General features: G+C 46.7%; 9 protein-coding genes across 10 annotated transcripts; 6 read left to right on the forward strand and 3 right to left on the reverse strand.

Annotated features, from left to right (window-relative positions):
- DFL_004795 (uncharacterized protein) lies at positions 1-1,438 on the forward strand (the record flags this gene model as incomplete). The annotated part of the gene is made up of 5 exons (XM_067633949.1): positions 1-141; positions 205-217; positions 313-405; positions 471-752; positions 828-1,438. The coding sequence occupies 5 exons, from the start codon at positions 1-3 to the stop codon at positions 1,436-1,438; spliced, it is 1,140 nt and encodes a 379-aa protein (XP_067492068.1).
- Positions 1,439-1,856: 418 nt separating this feature from the next.
- Positions 1,857-2,308, reverse strand: DFL_004796 (uncharacterized protein; the record flags this gene model as incomplete). Its single annotated transcript, XM_067633950.1, has 2 exons — positions 1,857-2,059; positions 2,134-2,308. 2 exons carry the CDS (start codon positions 2,306-2,308, stop codon positions 1,857-1,859), a joined length of 378 nt encoding a protein of 125 aa, XP_067492069.1.
- A 626-nt stretch (positions 2,309-2,934) lies between these two features.
- Positions 2,935-5,972, forward strand: DFL_004797 (uncharacterized protein; the record flags this gene model as incomplete). Its single annotated transcript, XM_067633951.1, has 7 exons — positions 2,935-2,981; positions 3,091-3,449; positions 3,530-3,568; positions 4,152-4,159; positions 4,219-4,292; positions 4,511-5,331; positions 5,440-5,972. The coding sequence occupies 7 exons, from the start codon at positions 2,935-2,937 to the stop codon at positions 5,970-5,972; spliced, it is 1,881 nt and encodes a 626-aa protein (XP_067492070.1).
- Positions 5,973-9,692: 3,720 nt separating this feature from the next.
- DFL_004798 (uncharacterized protein) lies at positions 9,693-12,411 on the forward strand (the record flags this gene model as incomplete). The annotated part of the gene is made up of 2 exons (XM_067633952.1): positions 9,693-10,131; positions 10,193-12,411. The coding sequence occupies 2 exons, from the start codon at positions 9,693-9,695 to the stop codon at positions 12,409-12,411; spliced, it is 2,658 nt and encodes an 885-aa protein (XP_067492071.1).
- A 541-nt stretch (positions 12,412-12,952) lies between these two features.
- On the forward strand, positions 12,953-14,226 carry DFL_004799 (uncharacterized protein; the record flags this gene model as incomplete). The annotated part of the gene is made up of 2 exons (XM_067633953.1): positions 12,953-13,252; positions 13,318-14,226. The coding sequence occupies 2 exons, from the start codon at positions 12,953-12,955 to the stop codon at positions 14,224-14,226; spliced, it is 1,209 nt and encodes a 402-aa protein (XP_067492072.1).
- A 72-nt stretch (positions 14,227-14,298) lies between these two features.
- On the reverse strand, positions 14,299-15,667 carry DFL_004800 (uncharacterized protein; the record flags this gene model as incomplete). Its single annotated transcript, XM_067633956.1, has 2 exons — positions 14,299-15,339; positions 15,521-15,667. 2 exons carry the CDS (start codon positions 15,665-15,667, stop codon positions 14,299-14,301), a joined length of 1,188 nt encoding a protein of 395 aa, XP_067492073.1.
- Positions 15,668-15,937: 270 nt separating this feature from the next.
- On the reverse strand, positions 15,938-16,890 carry DFL_004801 (mitochondrial 54S ribosomal protein uL15m; the record flags this gene model as incomplete). The annotated part of the gene is made up of 2 exons (XM_067633957.1): positions 15,938-16,345; positions 16,405-16,890. The coding sequence occupies 2 exons, from the start codon at positions 16,888-16,890 to the stop codon at positions 15,938-15,940; spliced, it is 894 nt and encodes a 297-aa protein (XP_067492074.1).
- A 280-nt stretch (positions 16,891-17,170) lies between these two features.
- DFL_004802 (uncharacterized protein) lies at positions 17,171-17,671 on the forward strand (the record flags this gene model as incomplete). Its single annotated transcript, XM_067633958.1, has 4 exons — positions 17,171-17,293; positions 17,374-17,460; positions 17,538-17,574; positions 17,637-17,671. 4 exons carry the CDS (start codon positions 17,171-17,173, stop codon positions 17,669-17,671), a joined length of 282 nt encoding a protein of 93 aa, XP_067492075.1.
- Positions 17,672-18,330: 659 nt separating this feature from the next.
- Positions 18,331-20,268, forward strand: DFL_004803 (uncharacterized protein; the record flags this gene model as incomplete). 2 transcript variants are annotated; one of them, XM_067633960.1, is made up of 2 exons in its annotated part: positions 18,331-19,155; positions 19,254-19,271. In XM_067633960.1, 2 exons carry the CDS (start codon positions 18,331-18,333, stop codon positions 19,269-19,271), a joined length of 843 nt encoding a protein of 280 aa, XP_067492077.1. The 2 variants fall into 2 exon arrangements, with proteins under 2 accessions (XP_067492077.1, XP_067492076.1); XM_067633959.1 differs by having other exon boundaries at positions 18,331-20,268.
- Between the last annotated feature and the right edge of the window lie 149 nt (positions 20,269-20,417).

Genomic DNA, 20,417 nt, shown 5'->3' on the forward strand with positions numbered 1-20,417 from the left:
ATGAAGTTCATTTCTGCAGCTTCCGTGCTGCTCTATGCCGTCGTCGTGGCGGCGGGTAGTAACGTCATTGATCTTACGCCCCAGAACTTTGATGAGATTATCACGAACAGCGGGAAGCCGGCTTTGGTCAAGTTCTTTGCTGTGAGCTGTTCTTTCCATCCATCTGCTTGGGATGTGTACTAATGGGATGGGTTGATATCGTAGCCATGGTGCGGACGTGAGTTACCCTCGCTCGTCCGACCCCGGACTTTTGTCTACCTGATTTTGGGTACAAGAACGATGGAATTGATTTGAATTGGATATTGTGATTAGATTGCAAGAAGATGGCTCCGACGTACGATGAGCTAGGAGATGCCTTTGAGTCTGTAAAGGACCAGGTTGTCATCGCCAAGGTTGATGCCGACAGTACGTATATACGCTTCCTCCCTTCGAGGACACAATGATACTCACCAACGTTTATTATACAATAGAGCACCGTGAACTCGGCAAACGTTTCGAAATCAAGGGTTTCCCCACTCTCAAATGGTTCGATGGCAAGTCCGACAAGCCGATTACCTACGATTCCGCGCGTACCCTCGATGCCATGACCAAATACATCACCGACAAGACCGGTATCAAACTTAAGGGTGCAGCTGCAGCAAAGAAGGAACCGGTATCTCCCGTCAAGGCTCTTACGGATTCGAGCTTTGAGGCCGTGGCAAACGATCCTTCTAAAGGTGTTTTTGTCAAGTTTTATGCGCCTTGGTGTGGATGTTAGTACCCCCACCCTTTTTCTCCTTCAAATCTCTCTTGGATAAGAGGATCTGGCTAACAGTATCGATCATAAGACTGCAAAATGCTCGCTCCGATCTATGAACAACTGGCAACAACCTTCGCCCGTGAACCCAGCGTCGTAATCGCCGAAGTTAACTGCGACGAGGTCTCCGCCAAGATCGCCTGCGCCAAGTACAACATCGAAAGCTACCCAACCCTCATATACTTCCCCGCCGGATCATCCGAACCGATCCCCCACGATGGAGACCGCAAAATCGAAGCTCTGGTCGACTACATCAACGAACAGACCGGTCTAAACCGTCTCCCCGGCGGTGGGCTAAACGCTAAAGCCGGAAGGATCGAAGTCCTCGATGATATCATCAGGGATAAATTACCAACGGGACTCGTGGGTGCCCATGATGAGTTCGTAGAGAAGGTCAAGGGACTTGAACACAAATATGCGGCTTATTATGTCAAAGTTGCGAAGAAGTTGGAGGAGAAGAAGGATTATGTGAAGAACGAGTTGGAGAGGTTGACGAAGATGGTGGCGAAGGGTGGGTTACACGCCGACAAGGTTGATGATATCACCCAGCGTCAGAATATTTTGAAGAGGTTTAACGGAGAGGAGGAGGAGACCGTCGCTGAGGAGGAGAAGAAGAAGGATACTGAGAAGGATGAGTTGTAAATTATCTTGTGATAATCTTGAGGAAGCACCGGATGGAAGTTGAGCAAAACTTGTACCTAGCTGCTACAGTATAGGCAATAATAACTTTTGAATGGGGTTAATATGTTCAAATCTCAAGGCTCCACTCGAAGTGCTAAGGTAACAATATCATCGTGGTAGTAGTAATCAAGAAACCATGGACAATGCAAAGCTCAAAGACCAAAGGTTTCTCCAGCCAAAATAACGCCAAACGCTATGCATCCTCGCTCTCTCTAAATGTATAAGATTTCCACCGCCAACAATGTCTCCTTCGAAACTAACCCCCCAACATCTTCAAAGCAACATGAATTGCTACACCCCCCGCATTTCCCCCTCTTTTTGTTCCCATTCAATGATCAATCGGACCGGCGAGTTGGGCAGCTGATTTACGCAAGGGGTGCTATTCCTTGTTTTCGGCAATCGCTGGTGCGGCGGCAGAGGTAGCAGTGTCGCTTCCGGTGGGTTCCTTCTTTTCGAGGGTACCGCCTAGATCTGCTTCTACGTTGTTACTGTTGGTAGCGGCGGCGGTCCCGCCGGATTCGTTAGTATGGGAAGCTAAGATCGATTGTTCGAGGACGTCCAGACGGGTGGAGATTTCGTCTACTGTTAGGAGAGTTAGCATATCTCCATCTAAATTCTAGTTAAGGATATAAAGGGGGAAGGAGGGGGGTAATTACGTCGTCCAAAGAACTCTTGCGACGCGGTGGTAAATTTATCGGTTAACTTGTCGATTGCGGTGTTGATGTCCGCGATTACCTCGTCAACGGATTGAGGGTGCGAGGAAGGCGCGCGGCTGCCGGAAGTGGCTTGGCCGTTCATGAGAGATGTTGCGGAGGTTCGAGGGTTCGACATCTTCGGTAGCGGTAAGAGGTGAGGGGGAGGTAAGGATGTTTATGTAAAACGGTGGCGGGATTAATCCCGTGGGACGGAGTATGTAGTTGTCAGGGACCAAGCGCCAAGGCAAGACAAGCTAGGGGTATAGCTTCGAGGCTAACCACATCTCATCATCCAATGACCCCAAGTACTTACTTACTTTGGAGTACTGTTCTTAAAGTGGTATTGAAGGTCAAAATTTGAATTTCCTTATGATTTGGATTGGAACGGTATTCGGAAACACCGTCCTTCCGGCACAGTAGCTATAGCTACGTCAGTAAGCTACACTTGGTTGACTGGATATCTCGATATCATGGCCACCTCGAATACCTCACCTACCAAGATTGAGCCCCTTCCCTACGACATCTGATCTGCTCTACCATCTCAGACAAAGCCGACCTTGGCAACCTCTGCTTCGCGTTACCTGCCACCGTTGGCGCGTTTATATCAGGATGTCCCTCAATGACAAATAAACTATACCGGCAAGAAATCAAGCAGGAAGACTTTTCCCTCTCTGCTATTCCATATTTTATGGTTACGAAGATAAAGAACGGGATTTTTTCTGGGGAGCATTAGGTATTGGGAAAGGTACGAACATTATTGGCATGGACCCACCTGACGAGGAGTTTGATCCGTATAGGGATTATCCGGGGTATGTGAAGGCGCTGGATTTGCGTGATTTTGATGACGGTATGATTTCTGGGATTAAATGGATACATGTACATGCCGAGAAAGTTGCGAAGGTGTTTATGAAGTATCAGATGGAAGGTCATATTCGTCTGCACCATCAGCATCAACATCAAAACCAAAGTATTCGAATCCAATGTACAACCGTCCACTGACAGCCCGAGAACGAAAGAAAACTATAAAGATAGTTTATCATACATGGCTAGTAACGGCCAGGCAGTTAAGGCGGGTGGATGCTCAGCACCCAAAATCACACCATTTGAAGGACGCATTGTTACGATGGAAAAGAAAGTATTGGAATTCTCGGGAGGTCGAGGCTATGATCGATGTGCTCCGGAGGAGGATCCCGTGCGAGCGGCTACCGGTGAGGTAGAGGAACGGGCCCTGGTAAGGGGTAAAGGTTCTAAAGATTTTATAGAAGATGCTATGAAAGGCAAAATACACCATACCGATCTCTTATATACCCTCTTTTTGGGAGTTTGATCGGAGTTAGGAATCCTGACATGGGAGTAGAATGGGTGACGAAAACGATATCCATCCTTACGGGAACATGTACGAGCCTCTCGGAGAACCTCCAGCCGAGCTAGGAGATGGATTATCGACTGAACGGTCTCTAAAACTACTGGATTTCGTATTCAACAAAGGTGAGTAGAATCTTAAAATAACAGCATGAATATGCCGCTTCACCTGCATGTCCCGTGCCCAGACCCGGTCTAGCCTTTTCACTAAAATATAGTTTTAAAAAAAAAACTAGTTTTCGTCAGACGAATTCACCGGCGCTGATGGCCTCTCAAACTCTGCGATAATGAGTTGAAAATAACGAGAAAGTCGTTCTTCTTGCGTGTTATCCCCGTGCACGAGCACGTGGAGGACGGGGTTGATATGCTACGTCCACGGAAGAGGAGAATAGTCAAAGGTAAATGTCGCGCTTTTCAGATACCGAACTTGGAGAAGATAGAATGGCGGGAACTGTCTCTTGCAGATTGTGATTGGACGGAGATGGAGAACGTGATGATTGGGGATTGTATCCGGGATAATTGGAGACTTCGAGAGCTAGGTTATACTATGCCGAGGTCTACGTAATCATTGATCAGTTGGGTCTGAAGTCTGAGATGGTTATGCATACGGTTCCTAGACACCACGGTAGGTAGTTTTTTATTAATTTCAAAGGTGCACTGGTCCTTACGCACAGATTTACCTAGATGACTTGGAACCAAACTACCGGTTTAGATAAAGGGCTCGAGCAATACTGCAAGGCCTTTGTGCCAGAGAGTAGGTAATACTAGAAGCCGGTGGTGAGCTTGACTAGCTCAGATCTACTACACAAATGCCAGTATAATTCGATACCCGGTAAAAAATTTCACTTCCACCCTAATTTAAACCAACTTTATTCAACCAACTTTATTCAACCAACTTCATTCAACCAACTTCATTCAATTCTTCATATTACCTTTTATCCATCTTTACACTAACGACGAACGTTCAAACCGGCAGGATGGTCGGAGTCGAACCATCTCTTGGATCCATTCCCTTCGATGCCATCTACGAAATTCTACTCAGGATCGATAATAAACCCGATCTTGACAATCTCTGCCTCGCCTTCCCTTGCATTGAAGAACTTGTTGCAAAACACACTCATATCACTAATCGATTATATTGGAAGGAAATCAAAAATGACTTCTTAATGCCTCTTGCCTTGTTGAACTCGACGTTGAACAAGTCCGAGGAAGCTATGCAACTGTTGCGCTCGCTGGCTCCATCGAAAGAATCCGATGACCAACCCGAAAGTGACAAAACCGATACCGGGCACGTCGACTCGACTGTACAAAAGGCTCAAACGGCCATGTTAAAATCACTTACCCCGCGAACTATTCTTAACATGAGAACCACTCATATTCAGATCGAAAAACTCGCCTACATCTTCATGAAGAACCAACTTGAATCTCACCACCCACCACCCAAGACTTACCGCTCCCCCACAGCTGACGAAAGGACAAGAATCATCATGGCGGTTTATAGATCATACATCATGGTAATCATGAGATTTGTGAATCACTCGGATTTTCCAATCTCGAATTCTACATACACCGTCAATCTCGAAATCGTGGAAACCATGATACCACGCGTTCAGCAGGATGTTTATCATATCCTATGGAATCAATGGAAGTATTGGGATATTAAAGAGCTGGGAGTTGTTCTTGTGAAACTCTGGTATGAGCTTCCGATGGCGGTTTTTAAGGAGGCTATAGGAAGAGATCCAGACGCTGACGCCGATTTGCTCAACATACTGCGCCAGCGGGTACGCTGTAGAGAAAGTACGTTATCTATTTTGAGTTCTTTTGATATTTCTGATTGTATTTGATGATAACTCGATAATTGGAGTAAATTTAAGACAAGATAACTAATAAAACAATCAAATACAGGATCGCGCCAGATAAAAGCCGAATGGCTAGAGGATTTGGTTTCGTTCATATTCTCAATGCGGGGTTGGAATCCAGGAAAACATGCAGAGTTTCTGGAGAACTTGGGACATCGGAGAAGGTCTGCAGATTGGCTTATTGACACAGCAAGAAACAGAGATTGCTTATACCCGTTCATTCTCTGGGAGGAGACCCAAAACTGCCAGATAGTGAACGTTGCCCTCAGAACCCACCTCTATTTTATTACCGCGCTTAAGATACGATGTTTGGAAACGGGAGAGATCTCAAAAGAAACTTACACAAGGCCCGGTCAGACTTGGTATTGCCGCCCGCCATCGAGGCGGCTGATCAAAGGTGCGACTGGGATAGTTGCGGTACCAAGGGTTGAGGATTCTACGTTGACGCGTGCGCCTCGGACCTGGATTTCGCCGAATCAGGAAAGCGTTTGTGCTATGATCGAAGATTGTTTATGGGACGATTGGAGGTTGGAAGAATGGGGGTATCACTTTCCAGAGTTTGTGGGGGACGGGCTGTAGCTATAGCCTTGTAACTCTGGCCTTGCTCGTTGTATGGTTATTGATTATTAGGTATGGTTAGCGCCATACGGAGTAGCTACTCTCGAATTGAGGATATGACATGTCCAATCGAAACAACCGGTCTCACTTAGTCAGTCTGGTTACAAGACTGTGCTAACATGCAGAGTTGAGGCTATGCAGAAACCGAAGCTCGAGTGTCGACGGAACAACTGAAGCATACCCGGGCCAGGAATTATTCTGTAAGAATAATATTGCCAAAAAATTTTCAAAGAGAAGCTCATGTCAGCTCCGGTTTGCTTATAGAAATATATTTTGCCTCCTAGATCCACATCACCGACTCATGAATCGCAAGTTTAAATCAATTAAGTCTGTAGACAGCTGTCCGGGGATTCCAAGTTAACCGAGTGTTTCACGAATGTCTAAAAGATGCTTTCTGACACTCTCTTTCATCAAGCGGTTATGGTTTAGTGGTATAATTCTCGCTTAGGGTTCTTAGAAACAATATGCGAGAGGTCCCAGGTTCGAGCCCTGGTAACCGCCTGAGCTTCTTCTTTTGCTTCTCTTTTGTCCCGTCTGTCGAAAAGACGGAAGAATTTTTTTTTTTTTTGCCGATTTGGGCGGGAACGTGGTATTTTGGGTAGACAACACGTTTCCAAGTTTGAGGTCTTTTCCCTCTCGTGGTTGGTGCATGGGATGCAGGTTTTAAAAGTTTCGATGCAAAATCTGGTATGCGATCCTAGATTTAGCTCTCTTGGTAGCTAGACAATGGTTACAAAAATGGATGGTTCATTCGAATTGTATTATTACATTCCTGTAACTAAAAGATCGCTGGAATATACTCTATGTTCTATTTGGCTTGCCACCCCTGCGCCCCTTTGTCAGCACAATCCTCAAAACCTTCGCGATAGGTACCCCGATCGCAAGTTTCCGTCTTGCAACCATACGTCCAGGTTTCAGGCGTTACGAACCAAACCGTACGCATTCCATCCTCTTCCCTGGCGCAATATGCACAATTTCGGCCATGATAGCAGCGGTCCGACAGGGATTCTCTGGGGTCGATGTCTCATGTAAGACCCTGGGGTCGAGCAGCTGATATCCCGTCGAGCATATATGGGTTTTCGCAGGACTGAAGGGAACTGGCGCTGAGTGTGCTGGAAGTGCATATACGCCTCTTCCTGAGCTTCTATCAGATGTGCCGTGCATGTCTCTATTTCGGGTGCGGTCTCGGTGACCGTAGAAGTACTAGTTGTTTCGGTATGAGTGAAGAATGTTTCGCTTGTCCCTTTACGGTAGGAATTATGGTGCTGGTGGCGACACTCTGATTTGTACTGACGATAGTTCGGGAAGATGTTGTTGATACCGTCTTTGTGGTACTCGGTCTAATTGTAACTGTCTCTGCCACGGTGGTCGAGGGGGTAATGCAGGTTGTTCTCTCGAGTTTGAGTTCTAATACAGCGTGCAAGTTAGAGTTGTAAACCCTGGTATTTGCCTAAGATCCCTGTCCCTCTAAATGTAGAGACAGAAAAAGTTATGGGTGGTTGTGGCTTAGTCGAGATTTGAGACGAGCACTGCAGCGCCTTCGCGCCTGCTGTTGGACGTGATGGATTGTATTTTGCTTTACAAGACTACGTGGCCGAAGAAGTCGCAACCAACGCCGCAAAAAGAGTGTAGAAAAACAAGAGCCGCGCCATTCTGCGGTCTGCCTCGATGTGTATTTGGCTTTTTGTTCAAGCCGACCGACGTTTTGTAGAAGAATGGTAGGTTACCGGTGAATTCGCGAACCGGTTAACGGGAAGGAAGTGAACTCTATTTAACACATACCATGGGCCCTGCGTTTCCCTCGTTCTAACCGCAAAGTATTCAAAATGGAGGAACGCACCACGCTGTGGTCGAGGCGTTGGTGGAACGCCACTGGATTTTATAAATTTCTCGGCGTCTACCCATCCGATATCCAGTGGGTCTCCAAGCGGCGCCGAGGTGATAGTTTGCGTGGCTAGACTGTGATATTCTCGTGGACGAATCTTGCACACGTAGGATACTTCAGCCTCACCAACAAATTCTGGTTATTCCGAAGTGCGAAGCTAATTGAATGGTTCCAGAACCGAGACCGAGACTCTTCAGGGTCTAGGTCGCTCGTTTAGGCCTATTTCGTATACTGTGGCGGAAAAAACTAGTGAAGAATGGGCTGGTAATTTCAGAAGTTAGTTCAACTGGAATTCGTGTTAAACGCATCCGTTCGAGCTCGTTTGGAGGACAGGAGGCAAATCAAGAGATCGAAGATTAGTATGTACTTTATGTACAATACATCTATACAACTCATCAAGTTGGAGCACTAGAGTATACCTCAACCACATATATATTAATATCGTCAAAGTAGCTGAGCAACCCCCAACTGATGAGCACTATCTCTCTGTCAAATATAAACCATGGCCGGGTCAGGATCGGACACGAAATTCTACATGTAAGTCCCTTAGTAGACACTACAGGGATCAGCCTTAATATCGATATTTCTGAGGAACAGGGATCTGGGGTCCATAAAGTAGGTTTCAATAGTGGATAATCGAATTGGATCTGTAACCTCGATTCAGATAGCTAAAAGTGCTAGGACTCGAGACTAGTACGTTATAAATGCTTGGATGCAAAATCGTGTTGCGATGTTGCATGTCCCAAAGTGGATTAGTCATATCCTATAATAGTCCAGCGTCTTGTTAACCTCCAACACATTTTATGTGTCATTATGACGTTTTAAGACTCTTCCTTGGATGTTCATGACGACAGTACGTTTCTATTACGACATGGGAAGTGCAATTGGAGATTTTCGAAGACGCCCCTCGAGTTTCTTTAGGATGCGGATCCGGGTCATCTGATCGTAGTTCCGAATAGAACGGGCTGAATCTTTTTTTTTTAAAATTTGGATCAGTTAATTTTGGTAATGCTTAAATTTATCAAAATTTCCAAAGCTGGTATCGACCACCAGGCCTAACATTAATACAAACGGCAACGAGATATAGTAAATGAGGTAGTATTAATCCGGCAGTGTCTCGATCTTTGGGTCATACCGTTTGTGACTTTCAGCATCGATTTCGAGGTTTCTCTGGAACTAGAACTTTCCAAATTAAAAAAAACTGGTTAACGGTTATGGCCACCGAGGGGTGAAAAAGCCCGAGACATAGACAACGGTATTCTCACAGCCAAAGTGATATATCTATTTGAGTTCTGCTACTAAGTCTTTGATTTAGTTTGGTTCGTCCGATCTATCGAACTGGACTGATCGGGTGGCGGACACACGAGCTAAAACGCTCGAACACGCCCCGTTTCGTCACTAATATATCATACTTACTAACTCCTCAGCTTGTTCTCCGAACAAGTGGGAACCTGCGGTACAAAAAACAGGAAACAAAAATGCCAAATGTCAAATGCGTTATCGAGAGCTGCTTTCATGCTCTGTTGTAAAGATCGATGCTAGTATATAAAGGAATGTATCCTGCCATGCGCGCAAGGTACGCTCCTCTCTGAGCATATTCTCGCTATATTACTTCATTATAAAGATATAATACCTATTTTTTGCTCGAGCTCTCGAGCTCACCTCCTGATCACACCAACCTCCCTTCCAAACATTATACTTCATCCCATATCATCTCTCCCATCACCAAACATCGATCATAGACCATAATACGATAAAAAAACTCCCAAAAACACGCACCTAGCAGCCGTTTCACCATGTCGGTTAATGTTCCAGTGGACCCGAAGGTCCGGGATGCTGATATCGAGAACAAATTGAGATTGTTCGGAATCTATAACGCCTTCGCCAACGGCAAGGTTCCCTCTAACCAACAAATCGACGTTGCCCTCAACAGCGTCCTAGAATCGAAGGCCCTCTCGTCGCCGAGTGATAAGCTCTCCGATGAAGGGAAGTCTCTAGTTGGCGATCTCAAGAACGTTATTAATGAGGTCAAGTTGCTCTTTCTCTCTAAAAACCATGACCAAGCCATCCAAGAGTTCATCTGGCACGCTGAACAAGCCTCTAAGACTGCCGTCGGCCCGAGTCCTGATGCTCCCGTCAGCAAGGAACAGGCTCAGCAGGATGGGCAGAATGCTCTTTCTGGATTACGAACACTAGGAACTTTGATAATTACTAACGGTCAATTCAGAAAGCTTCGTAAGTCGGGAAATCCTTCAGGATTGCGTTGATCCGATGCTTATTAATAATTGGCTTATAGTTACGGATTTCACAATACTTTTCCGAGATATCGCCTCTGATGCTGCCCGAAAGGCAGGAGGGAAACTCCAGCCATCTCAAGATCAACTGAACCAAATTGATAAACCCGCCGAGGACAACACCTGGCACGAGGCACCGGATCTCTCTCGTGGTGCCATCCAAGGACTTGCTAAGGGCACCTTCAACCGGAATGCACCGGTCAAAACCGAAGACGTCAAGCAAGCTGTTGGGGATACCACAGCAGCAGCACACCCAGAGGGTTCTAGGGATCCACAAGGCCTTGCAAAAAGAGCAGCCGGGGAATACCAAACTGGTTCTCAGTCGGGCATTGATGCTCAGGGTGGTCTCCAAGCCGGATTGAATACTTTGGATGCTCGTAAAGATGACCAAAGATTGGAAGAGCAAAAGGACAAGCTTGAGGAGACGAGCAATAGATACAAGCGACGAGCTTCAGATTATCTCAAGGGGAAACTGTCACAGGAGCGTCGCGACCAAACCATCTACCGCTTGAAGAAGATGATCGTCGAAATCCAAGGGCATGGAGACTACCAGCAAGCCATCGATACTTTGTTGCATCTTGCCGAAACTTATGCTGGGCACACGAAATCCGTCGGAGAACAGGCCAATACATCTGTCTCAACCGTCCGTGACGACAATCACCTCAAATCTGCAGAGAATTTACTCCGTGTCATTATCGAGCGATTCGCCAACCATACTTCCTCTGAGGATCTTTTCGAGGCCATCAGGGATGTCTATAAAGATGCCGATAAGGATTCTCAGTTGAAGGATTGGTTCAAGGATGTTGATAGGTACATCCGCAAGTGTTTGAAGCAACAGGGATATATCTTGAGCAACAGTGCCGATGAAGAGTACAACGGCCTTTACGATCGTGGTCATTTCCTCCTCCGTGAGCGCTATCGTGGTCATACCGATCGCATTGTCGATGAATTCAAGTTCCTAGGCGATCAATTCGCACAAGACCCTCAAAACAAGCAGGTTGGTGACTCGATCACAAAATTATTGAACAATCTCGGCAAGGATGCAAATGGCAAAGCGGTTTTCAAGAAGCACCTCGTTACTGACGTTACCACCGTTATTATCCCTGCATTCTTCGAAACCGTTCGCTATGTTCCAGTTCCCCGAATTGAGTATACCGACAAACAGTTCGACGTTATCGTCGAGAACCTTGTCATCGAAGGAGACAATCTCATGCCCAATGTCTTCGAGTTCGGCAATGAATCATATTTTCGTTGGGCGCGCAAGGACGTCACTAGCAAGAACAAGCAGAAAGTCATGCTTGCCGTTTCCGGAGTTCAGTGTGATCTCCGGGATGTCAGCTTTTACATTAAGAAGAAGCAGGGATTCCCATCGCTCACAGATACCGGTTTGATGGACATATACTTGGGAGGTGAAGGTTTTAGCTTCACCATCAAAATGTCAACTGCCGAGAAAGAGGATCGTGCTCATTTCTTACAAATCGACAAGGTTGACGTTGATGTCAAGCACATCGACATTAAGCTTAAACAGAGCAAGCACAAGCTGCTTTTCACCGTCTTCAAGCCACTCCTCTTAAGAGTCGTCCGCCCAGCCTTGCAGAAGGTTCTCGAAAAACAGATTCAGACATCCTTCTCCGATCTTAATCGCAAGCTATACGCCATCAAGACCGAGGCAGACAAAATTGAAGAAGATTTGCGAGAAAACCCAGACCCCGAAAAGGCCCGAAACATTTTCCAATGTTATTGGTCTGCCGCTCAACATGAGTTCACCCGGAAGAAGGAGAAGGCCAACGACATCACTGCCGATAAGCAAGCGAACATTGCCATCACCCAGGAGGATTCCATGTTCAAGGATATCCAGCTTCCTAGTGGCACTTCAACTGCTGCTACTAAGTACAAGGAGATGGCTCGCGATGGCGAACGCTGGGAATCTCCTGTATTTAGCATCGGAGCCGCCAAGGAATCCACGAACACTCCAAAGCCTATCGATGTCACTCGGAAGTCACACGGCACTGGTCGAGCCCAACTCCGAGCCCCTCGTGATTCCGGGGCCGACTTTGATACTAGTGACGTCATCCTTGGCGGAGCTAGATTCGATCCTACCAGCTATACCGCTGGCCCTACCCGTGTCGACCTATATGGGCAATTTCCAGAAACCACTAAGCCTGGTAATTCAAATGCTCCTATGCTCGGTACCAACATCCACCCCGATTTTGGACACTAAGCCTGCAATATTCACCTAATTTCCTTTGTTCACTTTTCTATGATAAGATGCTGTCGCTTTTACTTCCAGCGTGCTATCCGCTTTTTGTTTTGAACACGCTCTTCTAATTAAACCTGGAATGGTTCTCATTTCATTTCTTTCGCTGCCTCTGAAAGGTTTTAGAGGCCTCCTTTCAATACCCTATTTTTTGTGTCAACGAATGCTGTTTGCTCTTTCTTTCTTTTAAGAACTCTTACGCATTCCAAAAGCACGCATCAGATAACATATGTTGACTAAAGCATCACTTCTTCAATGTCATTCTACCCTTTTAATATTTTTTAATTGTTTGCCGAAGGTGTTCTCCTGTTAAGTAATGGATACAGGCTATTGAAATAATATTTTTCATTTTTCTAAAAAGACAATCTGCTCAGTTGATTGGCCTTTTAGCTGGTCTAGAACACCGTAAACGATGTGTCTGTGGTATTTTGCTGATAAATCATGAATGTCGCGTTGTTCAACCTGTGACATTTTGCAAATGCTTCCTCAGTCGTCCTCATCCATCATGTCGCGCCGGAGCACAGCCCAAAGACTCGGCTATATCTGCCGGTCGTGCTTTCAAAAAAGGTCAATCTCGACCTCTCAAAGTCTTCGTGATGGTATTCCTGTGAATCCGGAGTCGCAGAGGATTCTATTGCCGCCTGAACCGCCCTCCGAACATCGGGTTTTTAAGCTCTCTTCGTCGAGAAAGTTGATCTCGATTCAAGGCCGTGATGCCGCGGATTTTCTACACGGAATTACTACGAATATTGTTCCGAACTCGAAGAATGTTGAGGGGTTGTATTCTGCTTTTTTGACGGCGCAGGTGGGTTCTACTATTCTACAGATAAAAGAGATACATTGTTTCCAGCACTGACGGGAAGGATACAGGGAAGAATTCTCTATGACGTCTTCATATACCCCACCAACCACTCCAGGCATGCTCTACTCGCGAATGGTGGCGACGATCCTGCTTTCCTGATTGACGTTGGGGCAGGACTGGCGCCCGAACTCCTGAAGCATATACGGCGGTATAAGCTTCGGTCAAAGTTCGTTGTTAAAGCTGTCGACGACTTCAACGTATGGTCTGTTCCGAATTCATTCCGACTGGGTGAAGACGAAGCTATCGATCATCCATCAAATCTTAAGATCGGGTGTGTGGATCCTAGGGCACCTGGTATGGGTCGTAGGGTTGTGCTTCCGGCGGATGTTTCGCCATCTGAAGGACTCGTTACTGCTCCTGACGACGAGATTACGTACAAACTTAAGAGATATCTATCGGGGGTACCGGAGACACCGACGGAGATAGTATCTGGGACCGGATTACCACAGGAATCGAATATTGATTATATGTCTGGGATTAACTTCCACAAGGGGTGTTATGTCGGACAGGAATTAACGATACGGACTCGGCATACAGGGGTGGTCAGGAAGAGGATATTGCCGGTTCAGTTGTATACTTCTTCGGAACCGTTGAAGAACACGGCGCCTTTTTATGATCCGATTTTTGGGGCTACTCTTCCGGAAATACCGACCGGTGGTAATATCGCCCGAGTAAACAAGAAGGCGAGGTCAGCGGGGAAGTTCTTTGGGAACGTGGGGAATATAGGATTGGCATTGTGTCGGTTGGAGATCATGACGGCAACAAACTTGGGTGGTGAAGGGCCGAGTTTTGATCCGGAGGTTGATGAGTTTAAAGTAGATCTTGGTGAAGGGGCGGGGGATGGGGAAGTGGTGAAAGTTAGAGCTTTTGTGCCGGAGTGGCATACTACTGGCGCGGTTACCAATGAGGTTTTGTAGATAACCGTTTTATCTTGATGGGGTGTATGATATTTTGAGTGTATACAATGCCATACTAGGATTGCGATTAGGTCACTCGGCCTTCTCTTCTTCAGCCTCTCGCTTTAGCAGCTCTTCTGTCAGTTTTTGCTGTTCCGCTTGACGCCTTTCGGCTGCTTTGGCTTTCATCCTCATCAATGTGACCGATTCGAAGTCCATCTCATCCGCCCGACTCGATGAGCCTGTCGAAGTTGTCGGTTTCCTGAACGACGATGCTTTAAAACTAAATGATGGCGTGGACTTCAAGGTAGGTTTGTAGCTCTTTGAGAACGTTGGAAATTTGTCCTGCTCATCATCCTTAGCCTCTTGAGGATTTGACCGCGAATCGTTATTTTGTAGTTTCGGCGGTGGCGCTTCCTTCTTTGTCTCTGTCGGTTTGGACGATTTTTTGAACATTAAGTCCGGCTCCTTGCCTGATGCCCATACTACATCCCTGAATATTCCCCATTCATCGTCCTCTTCCTCTAAAGCCTTCTTATCACGATGAACAGCAGCATATGCGTGCGCAATATTGTGAAATATCAGCAGGGCACTAGCATACTTCTTTTCCTTCTCGGCACTCCCAGAAACCACTACGCACTCATCGATCTTTCCAAATCGACTAAATAGGTCGATCAAACCCGCTTTGTCCATCATTTCGCCGGCTCCTTTCCGTCTCCACTTTACCTTGAGCGTCCGATCTAGCTCTGAGAACTTCGATTCTCCGACTAGCACTTCTTGATCGTCGTCCTGATCAACTTCCATCTCTACAGCTTTCTCTTCCTCTTCCTCCATAGCGGCTTCTCTCTTCTTCCTCTCATCCATCTCTTTTCTCCTCCTTGTACCTTCTTCTTTTAGTCGTTCAAGCTCCCGTTTCTTCTCATCGGCGTCGGTCTTTTGTCGTTTAAAGCTATTCTCTCGAGCCTCGAGTTCCTCCTTCATCTGCCGTCTATTGGTATCGTACGCCTCTGCTCGTCGCTTCTTGGCAACCTTCGCAGCGAGTGCATTGTCGTATGCGGCGCGTAATGCAGCGTCACAAAGGATCTCTTGAGCGGCGGTAAGGAGGTGGAATTTTTCGACGGCGGAAGGGTTGTCCTATTTTTGGCACAAAGGATTTGTGAAAATATTTTTGGTTGGCATGGATTCTTTTTTTTTTTGGTACGTTTATTTTTCACTGTAGATAATACGAGCAAAAGAGAAAATTGACGGTCGTTCAGCGACGGTGTGGTAATAGAAGGGGGAGAGCTGGGGCGGAGAGGGATGGATGATGACTTACGGGATTCTTGTCTGGATGGTATTGAAGCGCGGTTTTTCGGTACGCGCGCCGGACATCTTTGGCTTGAGCTGTGGTTTCAAGGCTGAGGAGTTCATAGAAAGAGATGGGCGAGTTCGCGAACTCGATGGCCTCGGATTCCGAAGGCATGCTGGGCGGTTGGGTGTGATGGTGGTGATATCGATGGGTAGTGGTGGTGAATCAGAGTTTAAGTTGCGGTTGGATGGTTGAAGCTAAGCGACGGAGGGATATAAATAGGTGAACACCATGGTATAAAACCCGGATGGCTATTGCCCAACAGGCTATATATTTAGAGGATATCGGAATAGCTATGTACAATATACTCTTTTGCCAAAGTCCTCCTAGTTAAATTATATCATACAATAGAATGAATATGTGTGCATATGTGGTCGGGGTCCCTTAGAAGACTCTGTTTTCGGATTGTGCTTTCCTCAACTCCTTCTTCTTCTTTTGCACCTCAAGCTCCTCTGCACTCTTCTTTACAACCGGTGTCTGCTTATCTGCCGCCGGCTTCCTTCTCTGAGGCTTCCTACCCCAGAACAAACTTGGAGTCTCACCAGGCCTGACAAGGTGTGTGAGGTAACCTCTGTGTGCTGGGTCTCTGTAGTATTCGATATCCGATCTGGAAGTCGGACCGGCCAGTCTATGGCCGTCAGGGAATAGATGTGGCCTTGTGATGAACCGAATGCCTTCCCTGGTATAAAACTTTGTTGTAATCTTGCCGCCCAGCGATTCGATCTTCTCAATGGCTTGTCGAGATGCTTTGTTGACTTCGATTTCGATCGGAGTTGTGAGTTGGTCAACGTCCTAAATAGCCATCAGAGTCTGGTTAAATATTGAGAGATTCATGGAACTGGTCTCCGTACTCTTGCCAAAAGCTTGACGCCATCCTTAATTCCATGCACCGCCCTCGAATCGAACAATTCCTTCAAAGTGATCGGCTTCGTCGGATCAATTCGACCCTGGTTGATCCATAATTGCAATGTACCCAGATTCAATGGCGTAAAATGCTTCACCAACGGATTTTTGAATCCCTTTTCAGGATTCACAATCGATTGAGGCGTCTGACCTCCCTCAAAATTCTTAGGCCTGTGTCCACCACGCTGACCCTGACCTTTATGACCACGACCGGATGTCTTGCCCTTGCCGGATGAAGGACCGCGACCGACACGCTTCTTGTTTGTATGCTGTGTACGAATGTCTCGAAGGTCTGCAATAATAGATGCAAACCGGACCTGATTGATTGGGAAAACGAAGGCCGGTGCCGATGATGAGGGGTTGGATATCGGGGAGATGCTAAGCTGGCGGAGGGTCTGCCGTAAGGCCCTTAGAGCCGTTGTGGAGGGGATCATTGTCGCAATCTATCTATCTATGGGAGCCTCTCCGACTCTCCCAAAGACGAAGAGCCCAGGCAGAGCCAGGTGCGATCGAAGGTTGGAGGTTTGGTTGGATAAAGGATATCGAGATGGGACTTTCTCGATTCTTTGGTGTTGCAAGCGCAGGTTGGTTGAAATTTGCTTGCCCGCCAAAACCACCTCAACGCTGAATTCAATATCGGCAGAAGGAAGCTTCCAAAACACATTCCCATCCACCAAAACCTTCATCAAAAGACATCGAACAGGCTTCTCCAACATGGCCGACACGGAAAACGGTACAAGCGCCGTTGCGGAACCGTTAGATCTCGTCCGACTTTCCCTCGATGAAGTCGTCTTTGTTAAGCTACGTGGAGATCGCGAGCTTAGAGGCAGGCTACACGTGTGTACTCCCCCCACTATTGGTCACCAAAACGGAGATATACGATGGAAATCTGACGGTATTGGACGACGTATCTACAGGCCTACGACTCGCATTGCAATCTAGTACTCGGAGAGGTTGAGGAAACGATATATGTGGTTGACGAAGATGACGATGACACAATACGGGTACGATATATCGATATCAATCCGCCAGTCACCTTGGAATTTGACCTGGAAGCTAAAAAGTTTTATGGGTTCCATAGACAGTCAAGAAAAACTCGGAGATGCTGTTTGTCAGAGGTTCGTCGGATATCCTCAGCCTTCATGTTTGAAGGGAAGCTAACTATGTTACCTATAATCAGGCGACAGCGTTGTCATTATAGCTACGACAACCTAAAGGAACTGATCCCTCTCGAGACCCCACGTTTGGGCCAAAACGCATACTCTATAATCGAGACGCTTTCCCCGAACTATTATACCCCAACATGTTAGTAGCATATGCTTAAAACTCGACGGAAAGCGACGGCCAGGTTTTCTAGGGTTCTGAAGGTACCCAGGCATCGTGATATGCCGAAAAGTTGAAATATAGATATTTCAGACGTCGTCTCCGCTATTCTAGTGCGGCCCATGACTCTGCTTGATATATCTAAACGCTCAAATAGAAAAGCAAAGATTTCCTCCTCACGAATCAAACGACTGTTTTCCGTCAGTTTATTTTAAAATTGGAGCCGCTTGCCGCTTCTCCACCCTTGGCATAGCCATGTTTGACATTTATCCACTGGTTCAACGTGCTCGTTCGCTAGGCTGCCCGACGGATGATACACAAGGAGTCGCAATAAATGCAAATCGTAAGACGGGACTTGGTAAGCAAGGTAAATACTAATCCTTAACCGTCTCTCATCTATCTCCTTAAATTCCGTATTCAAAGCCATCGTTCTTGATGTCGATAAAACCTTTTTCCCTATCCTTTTCCAGTAGTTGCCAAAAGTTCGAATTCGAAAGCACAAAGACGCAAGGAAACTTGGCACAACAAGCCCGCTTTAAAACCAACCGACCATGGCGTCGACACAAAACCCGGAAATTACAACCCATGGGTCCGAGATGTATTCCAGACCTCACTGGATGCCCCAGGCTTCCTCGGAATCTACAATTCCCCGAAAACCAGTTCCATATCAATCTATTGATACTCCAATATCAAGTTTGAATGAACCTGAGTACGAGTTAAAGGGCAAACCGGGAACTGAAGGTCCCCCGCAACAAAGTAAATGGGGAATAACATGGCAATCACCAGCTCTTTGCCTTGTGTCATTCCTCACCGGGATAGCTCTTGCAATCGGAAATCACGCTTACTTTACACGACTTAACGGCACTCCATACGAAAATGTTGTCTGGGTTGGAAGATACGGCCTTGCCATGGCGCTTGTTGTTAAGACCTGTTTTGCGACATCGATTCTAGTATGCTACGAACAAGTCGTTTGGATGGGATTGAAGAATAAAGAAAGCGGGACCAGCTTCCGGGCGATCGATGCATTATTCGGGGCGACTTATCAAGTCGTATCGTTGTTCTATTATTCCATATGGATCCAGCACCCGCTCTCTGCCATCATGATTACTCTTCGTTGGCTACTACCGATCATGTCGATTGTAGCACCGACAACGTTAACAGTCCAATCCCGCGGAACCGTCAGCTATAGAGATTGCCAAGTACCAACGCTCAACCTGTCTGCTACCGATTACAATAGATTCTACTTCGGCGACAATGAACCGGAAACCGGCACCTATCTTGCAGACCTGGCTTTCCAGGAATACACGGGAAACTCATGGAATCCTAGCCCTCTGGCGTTGAAAATCGCGACATTAACGGGATATCTCGGAGAACCAGTCAGCTATGGGTCGCCTTGTGGGAATAACTGCTCCTACAGCATGACTTATAACGCAGCACTTTGGAAATGTACCGAAACAGACCGTCATGATGCAAGGTCGCCATGGGAGATTGATAATAGTACATCAGCACCTTGGGCTTCCTCCAAAAACGGGAACCAGTACTCCTATACCTCGATATATCAGTACGTGGCAGAAATATCCAATGTAACAGGGAACCTCTGGGTCGGCCACCTTGTCAGAAAGGATATTAGGAACGACCCGAATGCCACCTTCTGGGAGGAGCATGATGTGGAAACATTCTACTGTGAAGGTTATAACTCGACAGTCTCTCTCCGACAAGAGTTCCTCAACGGCGAACAGCACTACCCCCTCGTCGAGAATATCGAATACGGACAACAAATCAACTGGACATTGGGTCCGTTATGGTCAACAGAACAGGGTATTCGTGCTGTAGACCTTGCACGTCATCAGGTTACCTATAGAATTCTTGCAGGGCTTTTCGTGGGAACTGTTAATTTGGAAGGCCGATCGGGCAAATTGTTTACCAGAGATACGAGTATTCTCAACATGCCGGCGTTTGTCAAGCCCAACACGGTAACCGCGGAGGGTGGCAATGGACCCAATGATGAAATAAAGGGTTCGATAAGAGGTCTAGCGGAGCAACTAAGCTTGAATTATTCCATGTCGCTGCTTGCGTTCCCAGACCTGGGGGTTAGGAATATTACGACTACGAATTGCACCGTTACGACCTTCAATAACGTTTGGAAGTATGAAAAGACGAATTTGGTGATTGCATACTCAGTCGGTACGGCAGTGGCGTTGATTTCGTTGATAGTGGGTGCCATCGCGCTCCGCCAGAACGGCCTTGTCTCCGAAATTTCGTTCTCACAGGTCGTGGCAACAACGAGGAATCCGGAGCTCGACAAGATGATGCAAGGGAACTCCTTAGGACGCAGCGACTTGAAACCAAGGAGCTTATACAGGGAGAGGCTGAGATTGGGAGAGTTGAAGGAGCAGGATAGTGCACTGCTGGCCAGCGGTGCCGCACACACAGCTTTCGGGCGGCCAGAGAATGTGGGACCTATTCGGCGGCAGGGTTATTACATATAGCCCGTTGGAAGAAGGTTATGATTTTATGATAGATCTTTGAATTGGAGCCTGCCATCGGCTGACCAGTCGAGTGGCAGTTCGATTGGTTTTAAATTTTGATCGTCTGTGTATTACTAGCGACGGCGTTTGAAGTTGTATATATAATAGTA

Source organism: Arthrobotrys flagrans (assembly GCF_004000055.1).
Source record: "Arthrobotrys flagrans strain CBS H-5679 chromosome Unknown unitig_0, whole genome shotgun sequence".
NCBI classification, from domain to species: Eukaryota; Fungi; Ascomycota; class Orbiliomycetes; order Orbiliales; family Orbiliaceae; genus Arthrobotrys; species Arthrobotrys flagrans.